Source organism: Saimiri boliviensis, chromosome 11 (genome assembly GCF_048565385.1).
Source record: "Saimiri boliviensis isolate mSaiBol1 chromosome 11, mSaiBol1.pri, whole genome shotgun sequence".
NCBI classification, from domain to species: domain Eukaryota; kingdom Metazoa; phylum Chordata; class Mammalia; order Primates; family Cebidae; genus Saimiri; species Saimiri boliviensis.
Window position 1 is genome coordinate 30,330,430 of NC_133459.1, and position 16,703 is coordinate 30,347,132.

The 16,703-nt window shown below is 58.3% G+C and overlaps 1 protein-coding gene across 7 annotated transcripts in view; it reads right to left on the reverse strand.

Moving 5' to 3' along the window:
• COL16A1 (collagen type XVI alpha 1 chain) overlaps positions 1-16,703 on the reverse strand; it is a 52,535-nt gene that overhangs the window by 2,522 nt on the left and 33,310 nt on the right. For 5 of the 7 annotated variants that reach the window (XM_074380431.1, XM_074380429.1, XM_010348155.3 and 2 more), the window contains 19 exons: positions 16,311-16,355; positions 14,515-14,568; positions 13,915-13,968; positions 13,337-13,390; positions 11,854-11,898; positions 11,702-11,755; positions 11,398-11,433; positions 11,002-11,064; positions 8,638-8,709; positions 8,391-8,444; positions 7,725-7,769; positions 7,481-7,525; positions 7,132-7,185; positions 6,666-6,719; positions 4,494-4,544; positions 4,073-4,162; positions 2,268-2,303; positions 1,587-1,631; positions 224-412 (listed from right to left, as the gene is read on the reverse strand). In XM_074380431.1, the coding sequence (XP_074236532.1) occupies positions 224-412; positions 1,587-1,631; positions 2,268-2,303; positions 4,073-4,162; positions 4,494-4,544; positions 6,666-6,719; positions 7,132-7,185; positions 7,481-7,525; positions 7,725-7,769; positions 8,391-8,444; positions 8,638-8,709; positions 11,002-11,064; positions 11,398-11,433; positions 11,702-11,755; positions 11,854-11,898; positions 13,337-13,390; positions 13,915-13,968; positions 14,515-14,568; positions 16,311-16,355 (1,140 nt within the window). The remainder of the gene's footprint in view (positions 1-223; positions 413-1,586; positions 1,632-2,267; positions 2,304-4,072; positions 4,163-4,493; positions 4,545-6,665; positions 6,720-7,131; positions 7,186-7,480; positions 7,526-7,724; positions 7,770-8,390; positions 8,445-8,637; positions 8,710-11,001; positions 11,065-11,397; positions 11,434-11,701; positions 11,756-11,853; positions 11,899-13,336; positions 13,391-13,914; positions 13,969-14,514; positions 14,569-16,310; positions 16,356-16,703) is intronic. The other 2 variants (XM_074380428.1, XM_074380430.1) reach the window with 1 other exon arrangement.

A 16,703-nucleotide genomic window follows, 5' to 3' on the forward strand; every position in this document is an offset into this window, starting at 1 on the left:
ATCCAAAGTCCTAACCACCCAGAAATGGTACAAAACACCTTGTGCTTAAGCACGTTTTTCTGGGGAGAGGGTCCTATCATCCCCACCTTTAGTTAAGAACCACTCTCTGGGAGCCATGCTCTGTCCCACAGAATGTTAGCAGGAGCTTGGAAGATGATCCGTGCTCCACCCCACATGCCTGCTCTACGGGACAGTGCCAACGGCTGCCAGCCTTCCCCCTTACCATGGAGCCAGGCACACCAGGCAATCCAGGGCTCCCTGAAGGCCCTGGAGATCCAGGGTGGCCTCTCTCTCCTGCAGGGCCCGGTGGCCCAACAGGCCCCATGGAACCGCTCTTGCCCGGCCCACCAGGCATGCCGGCTCTCCCCTTCTCTCCTGGCTGGCCCTTCTGTCCGGCAGCTCCTGGATCACCCTACAAGGATAGATAAGAAGTCCTGTCAAATTACATCGTGATGTCTCACCAGTCTGCCCTTTTCTCTCCATCCTCCCACCAGACCCCAGCATCTCTCTCTGGACTGTGGCCACAGCATCCTGACAGGTCACTGGTCCTCCTAGAAGACAGTTCTCCTGTTGTTACTCCCTGCTTAGAAATTCTGATGGCTCCTAAGCCGGGCGTGGTGGCTCACGCCTGTAATCCCAGCACTTTGGGAGGCCGACGTGGGTGGATCATGAGGTCAGGAGTTCAAGACCAGCCTGACCAAGATGGTGAAGCCCCGTCTCTACTAAAAATACAAAAATTAGCTAGGTGTGGTGGCACACATCTGTAATTCCAGCTACTTAGGAGGCTGAGGTAGAGAATTGCTTGAACCCAGGAGGCAGAGGTTGCAGTGAGTCAAAAGATCACGCCACTGCACCCCAGCCTGGGTGACAGAGCAAGACTCTTGTCTCAAAAAAAAAAAAAAAAAAAAAAAGGAAATTCTGATGGCTCCCAAATGCCCTCAGGATAAAGCACTCACTCCTGGACCAGGCATGCAAGGCCTTTCGTGATGTGGTTCTGATCCTTCCTTCCTCAGCCTCCTCTCCTTGCCTTCTGCCTCCTGCCAGACCTCACTGGTTATGATTCTCCGTTGTGGTCCTCCCGGCCTGGAATGCCCTTCCCCTCATCTCTCTCTACCCAGTGCACCCCTCCTGAGCTGAAGCCTCCTCGACTCCCCAGGCTGGGCTGGGTGCTTCTGCCTCTCGCCCACAGCGCCGTGTCTCTTCAGCGTCTGGAACCTTGCTATTCCCCTGTGTAAGTGGGACGGGTCTGTTGTGAGCACCTATTGTCCAGGGACCTCGGTTTACCTGAGGCCAGGACAAGGGCCTGGAATGTGAACAGGAGCAAGGGGATGCTCAGGAAATGAAAACAATGAATGAATGAATGAGTCAATCAGTGAGTAAGTGAACTGGAGATTTCCTTTCCCCCAGCCACAGCTAATGACCCCACGTGGGAAATTTTCAGACACTCTGCTGCTCCCAGTTCTGCCATTTTTTCCCAGGCCCACTGGCCTTCTTGTGTCTCCTTTTTGTGGCTAAAGTGGTCACTTGGAGCTGGGCTTCATCAACTCTCCAGCTTCTCCTCTCACACCCAGCCAGTGCCCACTCACCTTGGGCCCAGGAGGTCCATAGAATCCCTGCTTTCCAGGGGGTCCCTAGAGGAAAGCAAGAGTCAGAGGTGAAGTCCGGGCAGCGTCTCTGAGGTGCCCTGGGGAGGGAGGAGCAGTGAAGAGGCCCCTTCTACAGCCCGAGGCCCCCAGGTGTGTCCAGCCGGGCTCTGTGTGAGAAAGGACCACAGCCTTTCTGCCCACAGAGGGGCTGACAGCTGGAAAGGAAAATGATGTCCCCAGGGCATGGCCTTGTTTAAGCTTGTTGGCTGGATCTCCATCACAGATGAAGAGAGGTGAGAAGAAGTCAGAATGAGACAGCCAGTCTGTGGCATACTGGGGGGACTGGAAAGAGCTGGTGCCCAAGAAATGTTTGTTTGGAATTTATTATAATTATTATTATTATTATTATTATTATTATTATTATATCACTGTTGTTGCTGCTGTCTCTTTTTGACCAGGTACAGGGTTTTAAAAAAGTAAAACAAATCTCACTCCCGTCCTTGGCCCCAATTCTCTAATTCCTCTCCCCAGGACAACAAGGGTTAACAGTTTCCTGTATATCTGTCCAGAGATAGTCCGTAAACATTCAGACAGAATGTTTACTGAATAAATGAGGGGTCAGGGCAAGGCAAGGAGTGGGAAGCATCCCCAAGGAAACAGAGAAGACCAGTACAACTGTACCTCTTTGCCAGCTGCGCCATCTGCACCAGGTTCACCCTGGGGAGTAGAGAGCAATGGAGACGTGATGAGCTCCAACTCAGTTTGGTGTCAGATGCCTCACATGTACATGGGGCATGCCCGGCCCCCTGTTCCACCCAGAGGCCATGATCCTCCAGCCCTCACCCTCTGATGCTCTGGGCACAGGGCGCGGAAACTTAGACCCCCCCACCCGATACCCCAGCACGATCCCAGAGCCCCAACAGCTCCCAGCCCCTGTCTACAAGAGCTCTACAAGGGAAGAACAGACCATGCCTGCCTCGCTGTGTGCTTGGATCCCGGCACCTTGCACACTCCCTGGTTCTGAATCTATGTGAAATGTTTGCTGAATGAACACATGAACAGCCTGAGCCTGCCCCACTCCCTGCAACCAGCAAGGCTGCCTCCCTGGGCCAGCCCCCTTCCAGTGGCTGCTGGGGAAGAGGACTTAGTGATTGCTAGGCAAGTGGGAGATTCAGCCAGGGGCCCTGGAGGCTCCTGAACCTGCAAGGAGGGAGGCAGGGTCCTTGGCAGGAATCAGAGCCAATAGGCGTGGTGAGACTGAGCCCACGTGGCAGATGGGCCAATGAGAGTCAAACACCCCAGCCCAGGCCAGCAGCCCCACGGTCACTGCTGCTGCCCCCCAGCAAAAGTCTGCACTGGTGGAAAGCATCCTGATGGGTCCCAGGAGACCTGGGTCCCTGCCTCTGCTCTCCCAGGAGACTTCATCCCTGAGCCTGGCAATCGGTTGCACCTGATGGGGTTCACCTGTCTGGAACTTCTGAGAGAGGTAGATTTGCAGAATGGCTAAGGACACAAGTTATGGAATCAGGCAGGCTGGGATCAACTCAGAGCTCTTCCACTCACGAGCTGTGTGACTCCAAGCAACCTACCTAACCTTTCGGAGCCCCAGATTCCTCATCTGTAAAACGTGGACAATCAGATCCACTAAATGGGGCTGCGGCACAGATTAAGACAAAATGCAAGGCCGGGCACGATGGCTCACACCTGTAATCCCAGCACTTTGGGAGGCCGAGGCAGGTGGATCACCTGAGGTCAGGAGTTCAAGACCAGCCTGACCTGCATGGTGAAACCCTGTCTCTACTAAAAATGCAAAATTAGCCAGGCGTGGTGGTACATGCCTGTAATCCCAGCTATTCGGGAGGCTGAGCAGGAGAATCAGGTTGCGGTGAGCTGAGATTGTGCCACCACATTCCAGCCTAGGCAACGAGTGAGAAACTCCATCAAAAAAAAAAAAAAAGAAAGAAAGAAAAGAAAAGAAAAAGAGAGAAAGACAGAGAGAGAAAAAGATAAAATGCACACCAAATGCTTAGTCCACCACTCAGCATGCATTGGTGACCAATATCTTAGCACTCTTAGTATGAAATGTGAGCTAAGACCAAGAACTGGTTTTTGAGAACCTCAGGAAGTTACAGTAACAGGACTGCATTTCTGGTTCCTGACATTTAGCAAGATTTTCTGTGGTTACCAACAAGCTCCCCTGGGGCAGGGGCAGGGGCAGAACAGGGCCACGCAGCAGAGGCGTCTGCAGAAGGTTGAGGCTGGTGCACCGTCACAGGCAGTGACCTTGTGTGCAGCCTGGCACAGTACTGCCCTGCAGGGCCTGTCCTTCCAAATACGATCCTCAGGCCTGAGCGCCTCGCTGCCATCCTGCTATGCCGGCAGCCACTCCTTCCTTGGAGGCCCCAGATATGTCGTGCTGTGCTCAGCAGGCCTTGAGCCAAGTGACTCTTGCCCCCTGGGCTATGCTGCAAGATGTGGGGTCTTACCGGGGGGCCAGGGTGTCCAGGGGGGCCGGGCTGGCCTGGGAGCCCTGCAAGGCCCCTTTCTCCGGTGGCTCCTCGGTCTCCTTTCAGACCCTAGAGAATAGGAAGGGAGTCAGTGAGAGGAGAGGAGAGGCAAAGTGGACCCCCATGTAGCCAGACAGATACCCCATCGTGTGCCGGGGACCACAGGGAGAGGTGGCACTGCCCGAGCTTGCAGCAGGACTCTGAGATGACCTTCAGCCCTCTCCAAAGCCCTCTGCCACATCCTAGAAGGCGAGATCTTTGGGGGCAGGAGAGGCCAATGCCAGGAAAGGAGAGGATGAGACAAACTGTTCTCCATCCCCCCAGCTTCCTTGGAGTGGAGCCCACAGCCAAGCAGGGTAAAACTCCTGGGAGGGAGGAAGGAGCGGAGCATGTTACTCACCACTGCAGAGATCCCAGCTGGTCCTGGCTGGCCTGGAGGCCCTGGTGGCCCCTAAAAAGAGATGAGTCAGTGGGACAGAAACAGGTTCTAATAGCAACACCCCGAGGGGCACAGGGCCTGACAACAGGAGCAAGCGTTAAACGTCAGCAGCTCCGTTTCCTCCAGAAACCTTCCTTCCCTGTGGTCTTACATTTGAGCTTCTGACAAGATTTGTGCCCAGAGCTGAGGCCTGGGGGACCCTGGGCACACAGGACCCTTCCTCCAACCCAGGCTGAGTGGAGCATCTGGGGCTGTGCTGAGGAGGATGACCCGAAAGCCATGGCCAGCGGCCAAGTGCAGAGGACAAAGGCCTGGGGAGTTACTACCAGCCTAGGCGGCCACTGAGACCCCTGCTTCCCTAACAGCAGCCCACTTCCTGCTGTCCAGGGAGGGAAGACCAGGAGCTGGGGGCCTGTGTAGTAGGGGGTGAGGGGTAGGGGCTTGGCACTGACCCCGACATCCACAGGAACAAGGAGCCCAGAACTCCAACACCCAGACATTCCCCGCTGCTGCACTAGGGCTGCGTCGGAGACGCCCTCCCCCAGCTCTGATGCCTATATCCACGCCTCTGTGGTGCAGCTCAGAGGTCACCTCCCTGGCCGGAGTGACACCTTCTCTGAACCCCAGGGGCACTTGGGTCTCTCTCAGAGCACTTCCCTTCACAACCCCAGGAGGCACATTCCAGATTCATCTCCAGTCTCCTGGGGTGGAAATGTCCCGCATGGAGACGGCCACGCCGCAGGGCAGAGGGGCTGGACAGACACGTGAGAGGCGGAAGCCTGCACGCTGTCGGCCCCGGCACCGCACTGAGTCTCCAGTGGGGCCACGTTTCTGAGTGTGCCTCCCCGTCACCCATCACGTGAGGGGAACCAGCGTCAATATGCCATTCTGAATCCAGGGCCTCTGGACCCCTTGAGATGCGTAAAAATAGAGATGGAGACCTGAGAGTTCCGTGTTGTTTTTTTTTTTTTTTTTTTTTTTTTTTTTTTGGTCGTGAACTATTTTTAACGTTTCCAAAAGCCTTTTGGAAATTATTATGCAGCCAGCCACAACAGGGCTGCAACAAAATGCCAGTATCTTCGCTTGTCTCTGGAGTCCCATCAGCCTGGTGCTGTCACACTGATCAAAGGCACCGCCTGGCAGTCGTCTGTGTTAGTGATGAGTGAAGTAGACAGGAAATTCATTATTGCTTGATAAATGTCCTCTCCAGGTCCCCCTGTCTTGGGAAACACTCCACCTATTTACCCAGTTGCCCAAGCCAAATGCAGGAGTCATCTCTGATTCCCCTCTTTATGTCACTCTGTGTCCCCAACCCCAATTCAGTTCATCAGCAAGCCCCCCACCTCCAGACACCTCCCAGATCTGACCACAGCTCCCTGTCTCCACTGCAACTATCCATCCACGGCTTCTGTGAGTCTGTCCTCTCCCACCCCTGACCACACCGAGAGGGCCACTCCTATCGCCACCATGTCCTTCTCCGAGCTCAGCTGTCCCCTTGCTACTCACAGCTTTCTCACTCTGCACCCCAGCCACCCTGCTCTTTTTGGGGTTCCTCAAACACATCCAGCTCCTCTCTGCCTTGGCCCTTTGTATCTGCCGCCCCCTCTGCCTGGGACTCTTCCCCCAGACTGCTCAATAACTGCCTCCTTCTTTTATTCAGGCCTCAGCTCAAAGGTTGCTTCTCCAAGAAGGGTTCCTCTGAAGTCACCTCCCGGTCCCTCTCTGTGACAGCGCGTGGCTGCCTGAGGCTTTCACATTGGGTCTTCTGTTTGCTGCACCTGCGTGCCGGCTCTGAGATCAGGGACCTCGCCCTTCTTGCTCACTGCTGTTGCCCAGCGCTTGGATCGCTGCCTGGCATGGCGCAGGTGCTCCATGATTATGTGTTGACTGAATGACCTTCATCTGATAAGTGGACTTGAATGTGCCCAGAAAATAAGAAAATGACGAAAAGCCTGGAAACCACAGGAGCGGCCCCAGTGCTGGGCCACTAGCTTCCACATGGGAGCCGTCTAGCTCCATGGCTGGGCAGCCCCTGTGGCTAGTTCCTTCAGGTCATGACAGCCTAGGCACTGCCACCCACCCCGCCAAAATGTTACCTCTCATAGAGACAGAGACGAAATTGGTTCAACTCACAACATGGCCGGGGGGACCGGGTCTTCCCTGGGGTCCCATGGCACCAGGTTCACCCTGCAGGAGCCAGAAAAAGGACAAAATGACACTGAAACTGACTTGCACCATATGGCTGTCGGGTGGGAGAGGGCTGGGCAGAGCAGGTGTTAACACCCATGGCCAAAGGAGCCAGGTGATTCCCAGCCTCCAGACCCATGCCTCCCGGAGAGTGAGGCAGAGAAGGCAGACCCACAGCCTGAGCAGGCCAGGCCCTGCCTTTTTAGGTTGGTGACCCAGCAACCTCCAGGGAGCAGAACCAGTTATAACCCTTAAGAGGAGGGAGAAAGTTCGAGAGGTGCGGTGGTGGGTGAACCCCTCCCAGAAGACTTAGGTAGAAAGCAGCCACGGAGCAGGAGAAAGCAGCTGCACCCCAGACTCTGAAGAGTCCAAAGGCAAACTGAAGGCAGCCATGTGGCTCCCTGGCCCTTACCTCTGCGCCAGGCCGGCCAGTGCTGCCAGGGGGTCCTGGTTTGCCACAGTCACCCTAGAAGAGAGAGAGGGCAGGCAGCGGGAGTGCGCCAGACCGTCACTTGACATCCCTACCCCAAGTCAACCTCACATCAGAGGGGCCCTGCCACCTGCCCCAGCTTTGGCCACCTCTGCCGCTCTCCAGCTGGTAGACGGAGAAGCTCTGACCCAGTCTGCCAGGCACTGCTGGCCTCAGGAGGCTTTGATGCCGGGATGGCCTCTCTGCCCAGGCTAGGCTGCCATGTCTGCCTGGGGGCAGGCCTTCAGGACAGCAGAGACAACCTGCTTGGCAGAGGTCACCAGGCCCTTACCTTAGGTCCTGGGAGGCCGGGATGTCCTGTTTTCCCCTTAAAGCCCTGGAAGAAGAAGCAAGGAATTCTCACGTCCTTCACGTCAACTGGGGGCCTCTTCCCACTCCTCATTCCTCAGCTTAAACTATTCAAACCCATCCAAAGTCACAGCATGGTCCACGGAGGATCTGGATTTGCTGTTGCAGCCATGCAGGCAGAAGCTGCAGCATCGCAGCTTCCAACTCCTTCCTGCAGCTCAACTTACCGGTGGTCCCATGAGTCCAGGGGGGCCAGCAGGACCAGGGTCCCCCTAAGGAAAGAGACCAGGAGGATTCAGACAGGAGTTTTGCCCAGCTTGTACCCAACTCATGCCACTGTCCTTCCCTCTCTCCAGCCCCTCTGCAGTTATCCTCAGATGGAGGGAAGAATCCAAGCCTGGCTCAGCCTCTGACTGACTGTGGATCCTGTGCCTTCCAGTCCCTCTCTGGGCCTTCGTTTTCCTTCTTTGGGATATAAGGGGTTCATTTTGATGCTCCACCCTTTCCCGTGGCCGCAGCCCTTTCAGATTCCCCAGCAAAACCCAAGGAGCAGGGCTTGCTCAAGTCCTTCCCTGTCCACACCCTGATCCATCCCGAAGCCCAGCCTGGGTTCCGCAGCTGTCTGAGTTTCTGCACACATAATGCCTTCATCATCTGGCCTGTGGTGAGACCTGGCTTGCCTACCCTGCTTAAGGCCACTAGGGGAACTGGAAACCAAGGGGCTGCGGTGCCACTGGGGAGCTGGGGGCAGAGAGAGACATACTGAGGAGGGCACGGGTGCCCCCGACAAAGACGGGGATGCTTTGGTTCTTTCCATCACAGTTTCCCTGACTTTGACTCTCCAGGAAAAAAGGAGAGGAAGGGGTGCCTGCCCTCGTGGCCCATCGTCTCACCCTCAAGCCAGGCTTGCCGTCCTTCCCATCCAGACCATCCAGACCAGCAGGGCCCTGGAAACAGGAAAGAGGCATTTCTGCATGCCGGTGCCAGGGCCCTAGGAGCTAGGAGACATGGCCCAGCCCCTCGACTCCCTCCACCCCTCCACTGTCTGCCCCCAGCACACACACACACACACACACACACGCACCCCACGCGTGCACACACACCCCACACGCCTGCCAGGCTGAGAGGGCACACACTCACCTGAATCCCAGGAGGGCCCGGTGGCCCAGGGGAGCCAGGCATGCCTGATGGGCCTCGAATCCCTTCACTGCCCTGGAAACCAGACCCCCCCCCAACAACACCAACAAAGTCAGCAGGGCTTTGTCCCACTGTGGAGACCAGGCCCTGGGTCAAGGGTTCTGGTGACTGCTGGAACAGGACAGCTAGCTGGCTCCTGGGCCAGGTCTGTCCCTGTCTAACTGCATATGTGCCACACGTCTCCTCCCCAGGAGGCTCTGTCTTCATGTGCAAAGCATCCCCTTTCCTTGCTGTTCCCTGCGGAAGGGACAGGGCATCTTCTTCAGTGCTGACCCAGAGGCTGGCATGGCAGGGGCTCAGTAGCATGTGCTGAACTGGAATCCACAAGGGCTCAATGCACACGGGCCTCCACAGTGCACCCAGCGCCACGTGGGCTCTGAGTCCTCGAGATGAAAAAGCGGACGCCCCTGTCCTCAAAAAGCTCACGGTCCAGTGAGGGTCACGGGCCCAACACCAGCAGGGGCAATGCAACAGTCCATGTGTTCTGCGTGGAAAGGGGCTGTGGGAGCTCAGAAGAGGGAGTAGTTCCCTCTGGCTGGGAACCAGGGAAAGTGTCACAGAAGTGTCACCAGATGCTAGACTCTGAGGATGTCTGGGATTGGGCAGGTGGAGGAGAAGAGCACATGCCAGAGGGAACCTAAGAGAAGGATAAAGATTTGCAGGTGGTCACGTGCCTGGCCTGGCATGTGTCTAGGGTGTCTAGGGGAGCCCGTGGGATGGGTGGGCAGGCAGAAGAGGCCGGATGAGTCACCTTGATGGGCGGAGACCCTGAACGCTGTGCTAAACTTTATGGAACAGTCAGTGGTTTTTCAGCTGTACTTCTCAGAGCGCTGGGGGCTCCTAGGACCCCGACTGAAGTGGGGACTGAAGGGGGGGGGCTCCAGGACCCCGACTGTTGTCTTAGCCAGGGCAGCTCCACTGGTATTTGTTTTATAGATTGACTTTTTACGTTTGCTTTTATATGATAAAAAGGCTCAGGGACTACAAAATAAAGTCTGAAAACCCCTGCTACAGGCACTGGGGAGCCATTGAAGGTTCAAAATAGAAGAGTGATGAGAACTGATGCGTGGATTGGAATGTTTACCAGAAAAGGCGGGGGAAGGCAAGGAGCACAGCGGGGAAGGTTGCTGCATTCTCCCAGTGGGGAGAGGGCAGCTGCCCTGGATCAGGGGCTGTGGGGTGGTCAAGGGACGGCATTTCACTGGAGAGACCCAGCAAAGGAGAAAAAGAGCTTGGGGGGCATTGCAATGCCACCAGCCACCAGGAGGGGTCAGCACAGCCCCAGCCAATGTTGGCCCCCACTGGGACTTGGGATGGAGAACCACTGGCCAGAGGTTCGGGATTCTCTGCAATGACCAGCCTAAGGAGAGCAGGGCCTGCAGGTCCTCTGCAGGGAGGAAAAGTGAAGGGAGCTGGCAACGGCGACTGTCCCAACCATGGCTGATCAGCATGGGCTCTGCCGAGGTAGCAAGGGACCTAGGTCCTCCTGGAGCTGGGAAGGAAGTCTCAGCTCAGCTGCTAACACTGCTGCCCCAAGCCTTTGAGCATCAGTTTCCTCACCTGCACGGTGAGACGTTCATGTGTGTGCTCTCAGAGGAAAGAGGCTCTCCTCAAGGCTGTAGGCTCCTGCTCGTCCCTCTTGACCCAGATCCCCCACCCCAAGCTCAGGGGCTTCTTACACCATCCACCCAGCATATCCAGGGAGCCAAGAGGTTGCACCGAGACACGGATGTCAGCCCCAAACTAAGGCAGGGCCGTCTCCAACATTGATCAAACCAAACTCAAGGGCAGCCAGCACAGGACTCCCCCGACTGCTGCTCCCCGCACCCGTGTCACTAGGCAGGACATAGGCCAACCATCCCCTCTCTGGGCCCTTGGGCACAACTGGAGCACGGCTACCCAGGAGAAGCGCGTGCCCCTTCCAAGTTGGTGTCCTCCTCTGGGACACGCTTTCCCCTTCTCTCAGCTCCTCCCTCCTCCTCGTGCTTAGGAGAGGAAGGCGGCCTGAGCTGCCTCTCGAGTTCTGCCTCCTCCCCCCACCTCCCTGCTTTCCCCCCTCATCCCAGCAGACATGGGCCTGGGCTGCACAGAAGCCGAAGGCATCCTGGGCCAAGCAGACACCCCGGGGAGCCTGCTGGTCTGCTGCAGGCCCTGTCACCCTCCGGTAGTCACCGGGCCCGTCCTGGAGGCCTCTTTTCCCAGCCTTCATGCAGTTGGGTCAGTCTTGGGATTTCCCAACAGCCTGATGCTAAGGGTGGGACAGGGGCATGGAAGTTGGGACTTTGGCCAACCAGGGGTCCTGCTCACCTTCTCTGCTTGGGGGCCGGGTGGGCCAGGTGCTCCAACTTTGCCTGGGAATCCAGGGGGACCCTGTATCAATAAAGGGGCAGGCAGGAATGAAAGTGGGGCTACAGGGGGAGCTCCCCTTCTTTCTTCCTTCTGTGCGTGAGGCACTGTTGTTAAAGCAATTCATTCTGACTTCCTAGAAGCACCACCCAGGAGTATTACGTCTGCCTGGCCTGCCGGGCTGAGGCCCACCCAAGAGGCTGAGCTCTCCAGGTCCCGGTTCCTGGAGTCAGGCCTGGCCACCCAGGCCGTTCTCCCCTGCCTCTCCCCTCTTCTCCCCAGGGCCATCCTCCCAGGACCTGCCCCTCCCGACGAGACCACATCAGACAGAGCCCGCTTTGTGTCTTCTTCACTCACCGGTGGGCCCGGAAAGCCTGGCTGGCCTTGAAATCCCTAGGATGAGAAGCAAGGGGCAGTGTGCTGTGCCGTCCCCCACCCCCCACCGCTGCCCAGGTGGAAAGAATGACGGGTGGGGACACCCTCAAACTCACGGGCTTTGCCCTCTCCTCTGCCCACTATGGCTGGCAGGTGCGGCTGTGGGCATGAGGTAGGTCACAGCCCAAGAACAGGTGGGATGGGAAGACCAGTGCCGGTGACCACCAGGGAGGAGGACCCAGCCCCTTCCCTGCCTCCCTGCAGCCGGGTCCCAATCATCACTCACCTGGTCGCCCTTCTCACCGGAGTTCCCTTGGGGTCCTCGCTCTCCTCGGGGACCCTGTCACTCACAGAGAATGATGCAGCTGAAACCTAATCCTCCTGCCCTCAGACCCCAGGGGTCCCGCATCCACATCTCTCTGCCCCTCCTTCACTCACCGCTGGGCCTGGGGGGCCTGGGAGGCCTTCAGATCCTGGGGGACCCTAAGACACAAAGGAACAGAATCAGTCACTCCACCTGGGGAGGTGAAGGGTGAGGCAGGGGTTCCATGGGGGACTGCAGAGAACAGAGGCGGCACATGCGGGGAGGCCCCCTCTGCCTGGTTTGCCAGGCTTCCCCGCTCCGCCTGAGCCACTGACCCACCCTCCTAGCTTGTCCTGCCACCTCCTGGCTCACTGCAAACCAGCCAGCAAATGGCTGCCCTCTTCTCCTCTAGCACAGCTCTGGTTATGTCACTCTCTTGCTCAAACACCTTGAGCGGCTCAGTCTGCCTCTGAGTGGGGCGCAGGCTTCCCACCAACGCTGGTCTCCGAGGCAGCCTGTGACCTGCACCAGCCACCTTCTCCCACTTCTCCTCCCTCTCTCCTTCTCATCTTCCGTCTTGCTCAGTCAGACTGCTGTTCCCTGACACACTCTATTCCCTTATGTCCCCAGGCCTTTGCACCCTCGGCACGCGCTCCCTTCTACCTCGAACGCCCCTTTCCAGGTCCCCTGAAACCTTGCCAAATCACTCGGCGGCTGGAAGCTGTTCCTGCAGCACCCCACCTGGCCTCTCCCTCTGGAATTCCCCAGTACAGACAGCCTCGGGGATCCCTTCCTCTTGCTAATCAGCTCTCAGCTCAAATGCCACCTCCTCCGAGAGGCCTTCCTGCCCCTCCGCCTCCAAGGTGCCCGAACACCTCTCTAGCCCCTTCCCTTTCCCTGCCCCACTTCCTCCATGAGTGCCAGCCCTCCTCGCTCCTATGCACTTGCTTATTCATCCAGCAGCTGCCTCCCCCACGGCAGGGCACGAGGGCGACTGCCTGCCCTGTTCACCCAGACACCCTCAGAGGCGAGCCCAGCACCCCACAGGCCCCTGAGAAATATCTGTTACTGAGTAAATGCTTGATAAGGTTTGCTGAATCCCACTGAGGCCGCGCTGAACTTGTGAATCTGTAAGGCAGCAGTCCCAGTTTGGCTGTTCCTAGATCTGAGGTTTGTGAGATGTGTCACCAGATAGACGTGGGTTCAAGTCCAGGTGTCACCACTAACTCACTAGCTGCAGGTGAGTCACAGCTTTGTTACTCTGGGGGCCCCAGTGTCCCCATCTTGTCACAGCCCAACTCCTGTGTTCAGCGTGGGGCCTGGCAGGCCTTGGCTCTGGAAGGTGGCACAGCGGGGTCTGGGGCCACAGTGAGGCCCTCCTTTGCAGGAGGCAGAGAACTGCTTCTTCGGCCGCCTCCCGGCCCCCCCCCTTTGGCAGCCCTGTGGGGATTCTCCTCACAGCCTCCACCTCTGCGGGGCCCAGACTGTGCTGCCGGCTTGGGGGTGGGGGCAGCAGGGGTCACAGTGTGCCTTCTCTGGCTGCTGCCAACTCTCTAGCCCCAGGCTCTGCGGCTCCATGTGCAGCCCTGCACCCACCCCCGAGCCACTGGGACTCACCGGCTCTCCTTTCTCTCCCGCTGACCCGGCGTAGCCACGCTCTCCCTTGATGCCCTGACAAGTGGCAAAGAGAGAGCAGAATTAGCCTGCAGAATTAGCCCGTCAAGGTGCCAAGGCAAGGAGAGGAGACTGCAGCTGGCACCCAGACTGGCTCTAGGGGGATGGCACCGGGAAGACCGCTGGATGCTCCAAGGCTGCCATGCCTCCCACCTGCCACGGTGCCCCACAAGCCCCGAGCGGAAAGGACACCCACCCAGTGGCTTCTGTGGGGGTGGCTGTCTCTCCAGTTCTCCCCACCAGCCCCACTGCCTCCCCCCACTCTGGCCCCAGGAGGTAGATCTCAGTTCTTCCTTGTCTGGGCCCGGCAGAGTGCTCCGAGCAGAGTGGTGGGGCTCAGCCACCCTACCAAGGGGTCTACAGTGCGGGGAGGGGCTGCATGGACTTTCAGTCAAGGAAGAGGCTGAAATGCCCCGCAACGGGGAGCCCGCTGAGGGGTGCACAGCCTGGCCCCGTCCTCACCACCAGCCCAAGCCTCTGGTACCCCACACCCACTCCCCAGCAAGGGTCCCCTTACTCACAGGCAGTCCTGGGGGACCCATGGCACCTGGGTAACCAGGTTGCCCTGGAGGACCCTGCAAAGAAAGGCAGCCAGGCTGGACAGCCCCCAGCATTTCCGTCCTCCCTCCCTGGGTAAGAGGGTGGCCAAAGCCAAAACCTCTGGGGCTGCCATCTAGCAGGCGCCAGCTTGCTGCAGCACCGCCACACTGAGCCATCTCCCCAAGCCCCAGGTCCCCTTCGTGGTGACCACCACCACAGACCTGGGCTGGGGAGGTAACCCCTAGCCTGGCCCAGACCCTGAGAGCTGAGTCAGAGCAGGGGCCCCAGAGCACACATGAGGACCAGGGAGGAGGGTGTGGGCAGGGATGCTGAGTGCCCCCAGGGACGCTGCTGGAAGACAGGGGCTGTGCGTCCTTCTGGCAGGGAATCAGGGCACATGGAGATCGGCCTCCTTTGCTCCTGGGGGAGTGCAGAAACCCCACACTAAGGGAATCCCCGCAGAGGAGCAGAGAAGCTCAAGGAGTCCACCTCCCAGCTTCCACCCAGCAACCACCCCTCAGAGCCCAGGCCTTGCCTCCCCAGCTCTGCCTCCCTTTCTAGACCTGCCAGCTTCCTCTTACCGGCTCCCCCTTGTCTCCGGTCAGGCCCGTGAGGCCTCGCTCTCCTTGAAGGCCCTTGGAGAGAAAAATCATGAGAAACTGCAGAAGCGGGCGGTCCCCACCCAGCCCCTGACTCCTTCCCCTGCCCACAGCCATCTGTTCCCACTCCAGGCAAATGTGGAGGCCACAGTGGCTCTCCTAGTGTCTGTGGCAAGGTGACCTGTAAGGGGTGCACTCCAGAAGGATGACTGGTGGAGGTGTGAACCCCCACACATGGGTGCCTTTCAGGAGGACACCCTTCAAAACAGGTAGCTGTAGAAATATGCCCCCTGGGGGGGGTGGTTCTGGGAGGGTACCTCTCAGGTGCCTGTAGCTGGTATGCCCTGTGTGGTAACTGACGGGGGTATCCCCCTAGGAGGGTGACGGATCAGATGTGTGCTCATTCTGAGGGGCAATTGTCAGGAAAGGTACCCCAGATGGATGCTGCCACCAAAGTGTGTGATATCATCAGACACCCCGCACTTACCTGTCCAAGTCCCCCACCCCAAGCCAAAAATCACCACCTTGGAGGGATGCAGGGGAGAGACGCCGGAGGGCTGCCTCCAGAGCAGTCCCTGTCACTTTGCAGGGGGGAGGGCATGTCACTTTCCACGAGAACCACAGCCCCACCCCTAATTCTTTACCCTGGCCTTTGCAGGTGCCTCACCATTAACGTCACCTTTCCTGCCCCCTTCCCCTTTGTCCCCTCAAGAGACGGCGCCCAAGCCTTTCCACGACACAAGACAGATGGCTAGACGGACAGATGGCCCCTTCACCCAAGCAAGCAGAAACAGACAAGGCCCGGCCAGAGATGAGGACGTGGGGACAGATGGAGCTGTGACAACGAGGGGCCCTGCTCCCTGAGCCTCCATCACCACGCCTGGGAGGAGAGGAGCCAGGCCCCAGGAACACGAAACCTGACACACAGGAGGTTAGTTTCCGTGACCCAGGAGGGAGCAACAGTGAGGCTGGGGGTGATGTGAACACACCTGTGACGATGACGAAGGCAGAGCAATTAACGACACCTGGCAGAAGGAGCCGGCCAAGGTGCCGGACACAGAGGGGCAGGGCGCACGACCCTCAGAAACCCAACTGGCTGGTATCACACACCCCGCCTTGGAGCAGACTGGGACTGGAGCCAAAGAAGAGGAAGGGAAGAGGAGGAAGCTGAGAGTTTCCTCCAGCACGATGGGAAGGTGCAGGCAGGGCTGCCTTTAAATCCCTGGGTGCCTCTGGACAGCCCTGCCAAGCAGCAGGGCAGCAAACCTGTGCCAGCCTGCAATGTGAAGCTCTGAAGCTTTGGCATCTCTGCTGGGCTCTGAGCCAGGTGCCTGGCAGGGCCCCAAGAGCTACTTTCAGCAAATCTTCAGGCAACTCCGAAGGTGGTGAGAAGCAGGAGGCAGAGTGAGAAGGCAGGAATGGAGAGGCCCCTAGAGGCACCCGCTTAAGAGGAAGGTTCACGAGCTCAGGAGGACTTGGGAGAGTGCCGCAGGATGGTGGGAGAGATGGAGAGAGAGGACGGAACGGGGTAAGAGGGACGAGAGGAGAGAAAGAACGCAGGAGAAGAGGGAGAGGAGGGACTGGAAAGGAGTCAGAGACTGGGAGGATGTCCAAGCTGCCGGGACCTCGGAGAACCTGTGTCGTTAGCTACCGTGCCCGAGGGGGACAACAAACACGGATGAGGACGGAGGTGAAGTCACGACAGGAGGGGAGCGGAGCAAAAGCCACAGAGACCTGGCTGACGGGGGAGGGGAGGTCGAGCAGCGCTAGGTTCTTACAGGCAATCCGGGGGAGCCAACAGCACCAGGAAAACCTGGGGGGCCCTGGTGGGAGAAACAGGCAGGTCACATCTCACAGGCACAGCAACCCCGGGGCAGCCTGGAGGGCACAGTCTAGGGCCTGGGGGTCATGGGGAGAGGAGGTCATGGGAGTATTTTCAAGGCAGCTAGAAAAGAGACTCCTTGAAAGTCTTGGCCTGAAAGACAACTGCTCCTCCCCTTGGCTCCGGGAAGCACGGCTCCTCCATTGGCAGGGCTGCAGAACGGCTCCGGAGCGGAGTCTAACGAACCCTCGCAGCGGAGGCTGTTTCTATTGGCCTTGCCCACCACGCCTGCCACCCAACCTCCATCTGTGCCCCGAGTTGGGGAGGCGGGTGGGCTCCCTGGCTCTAA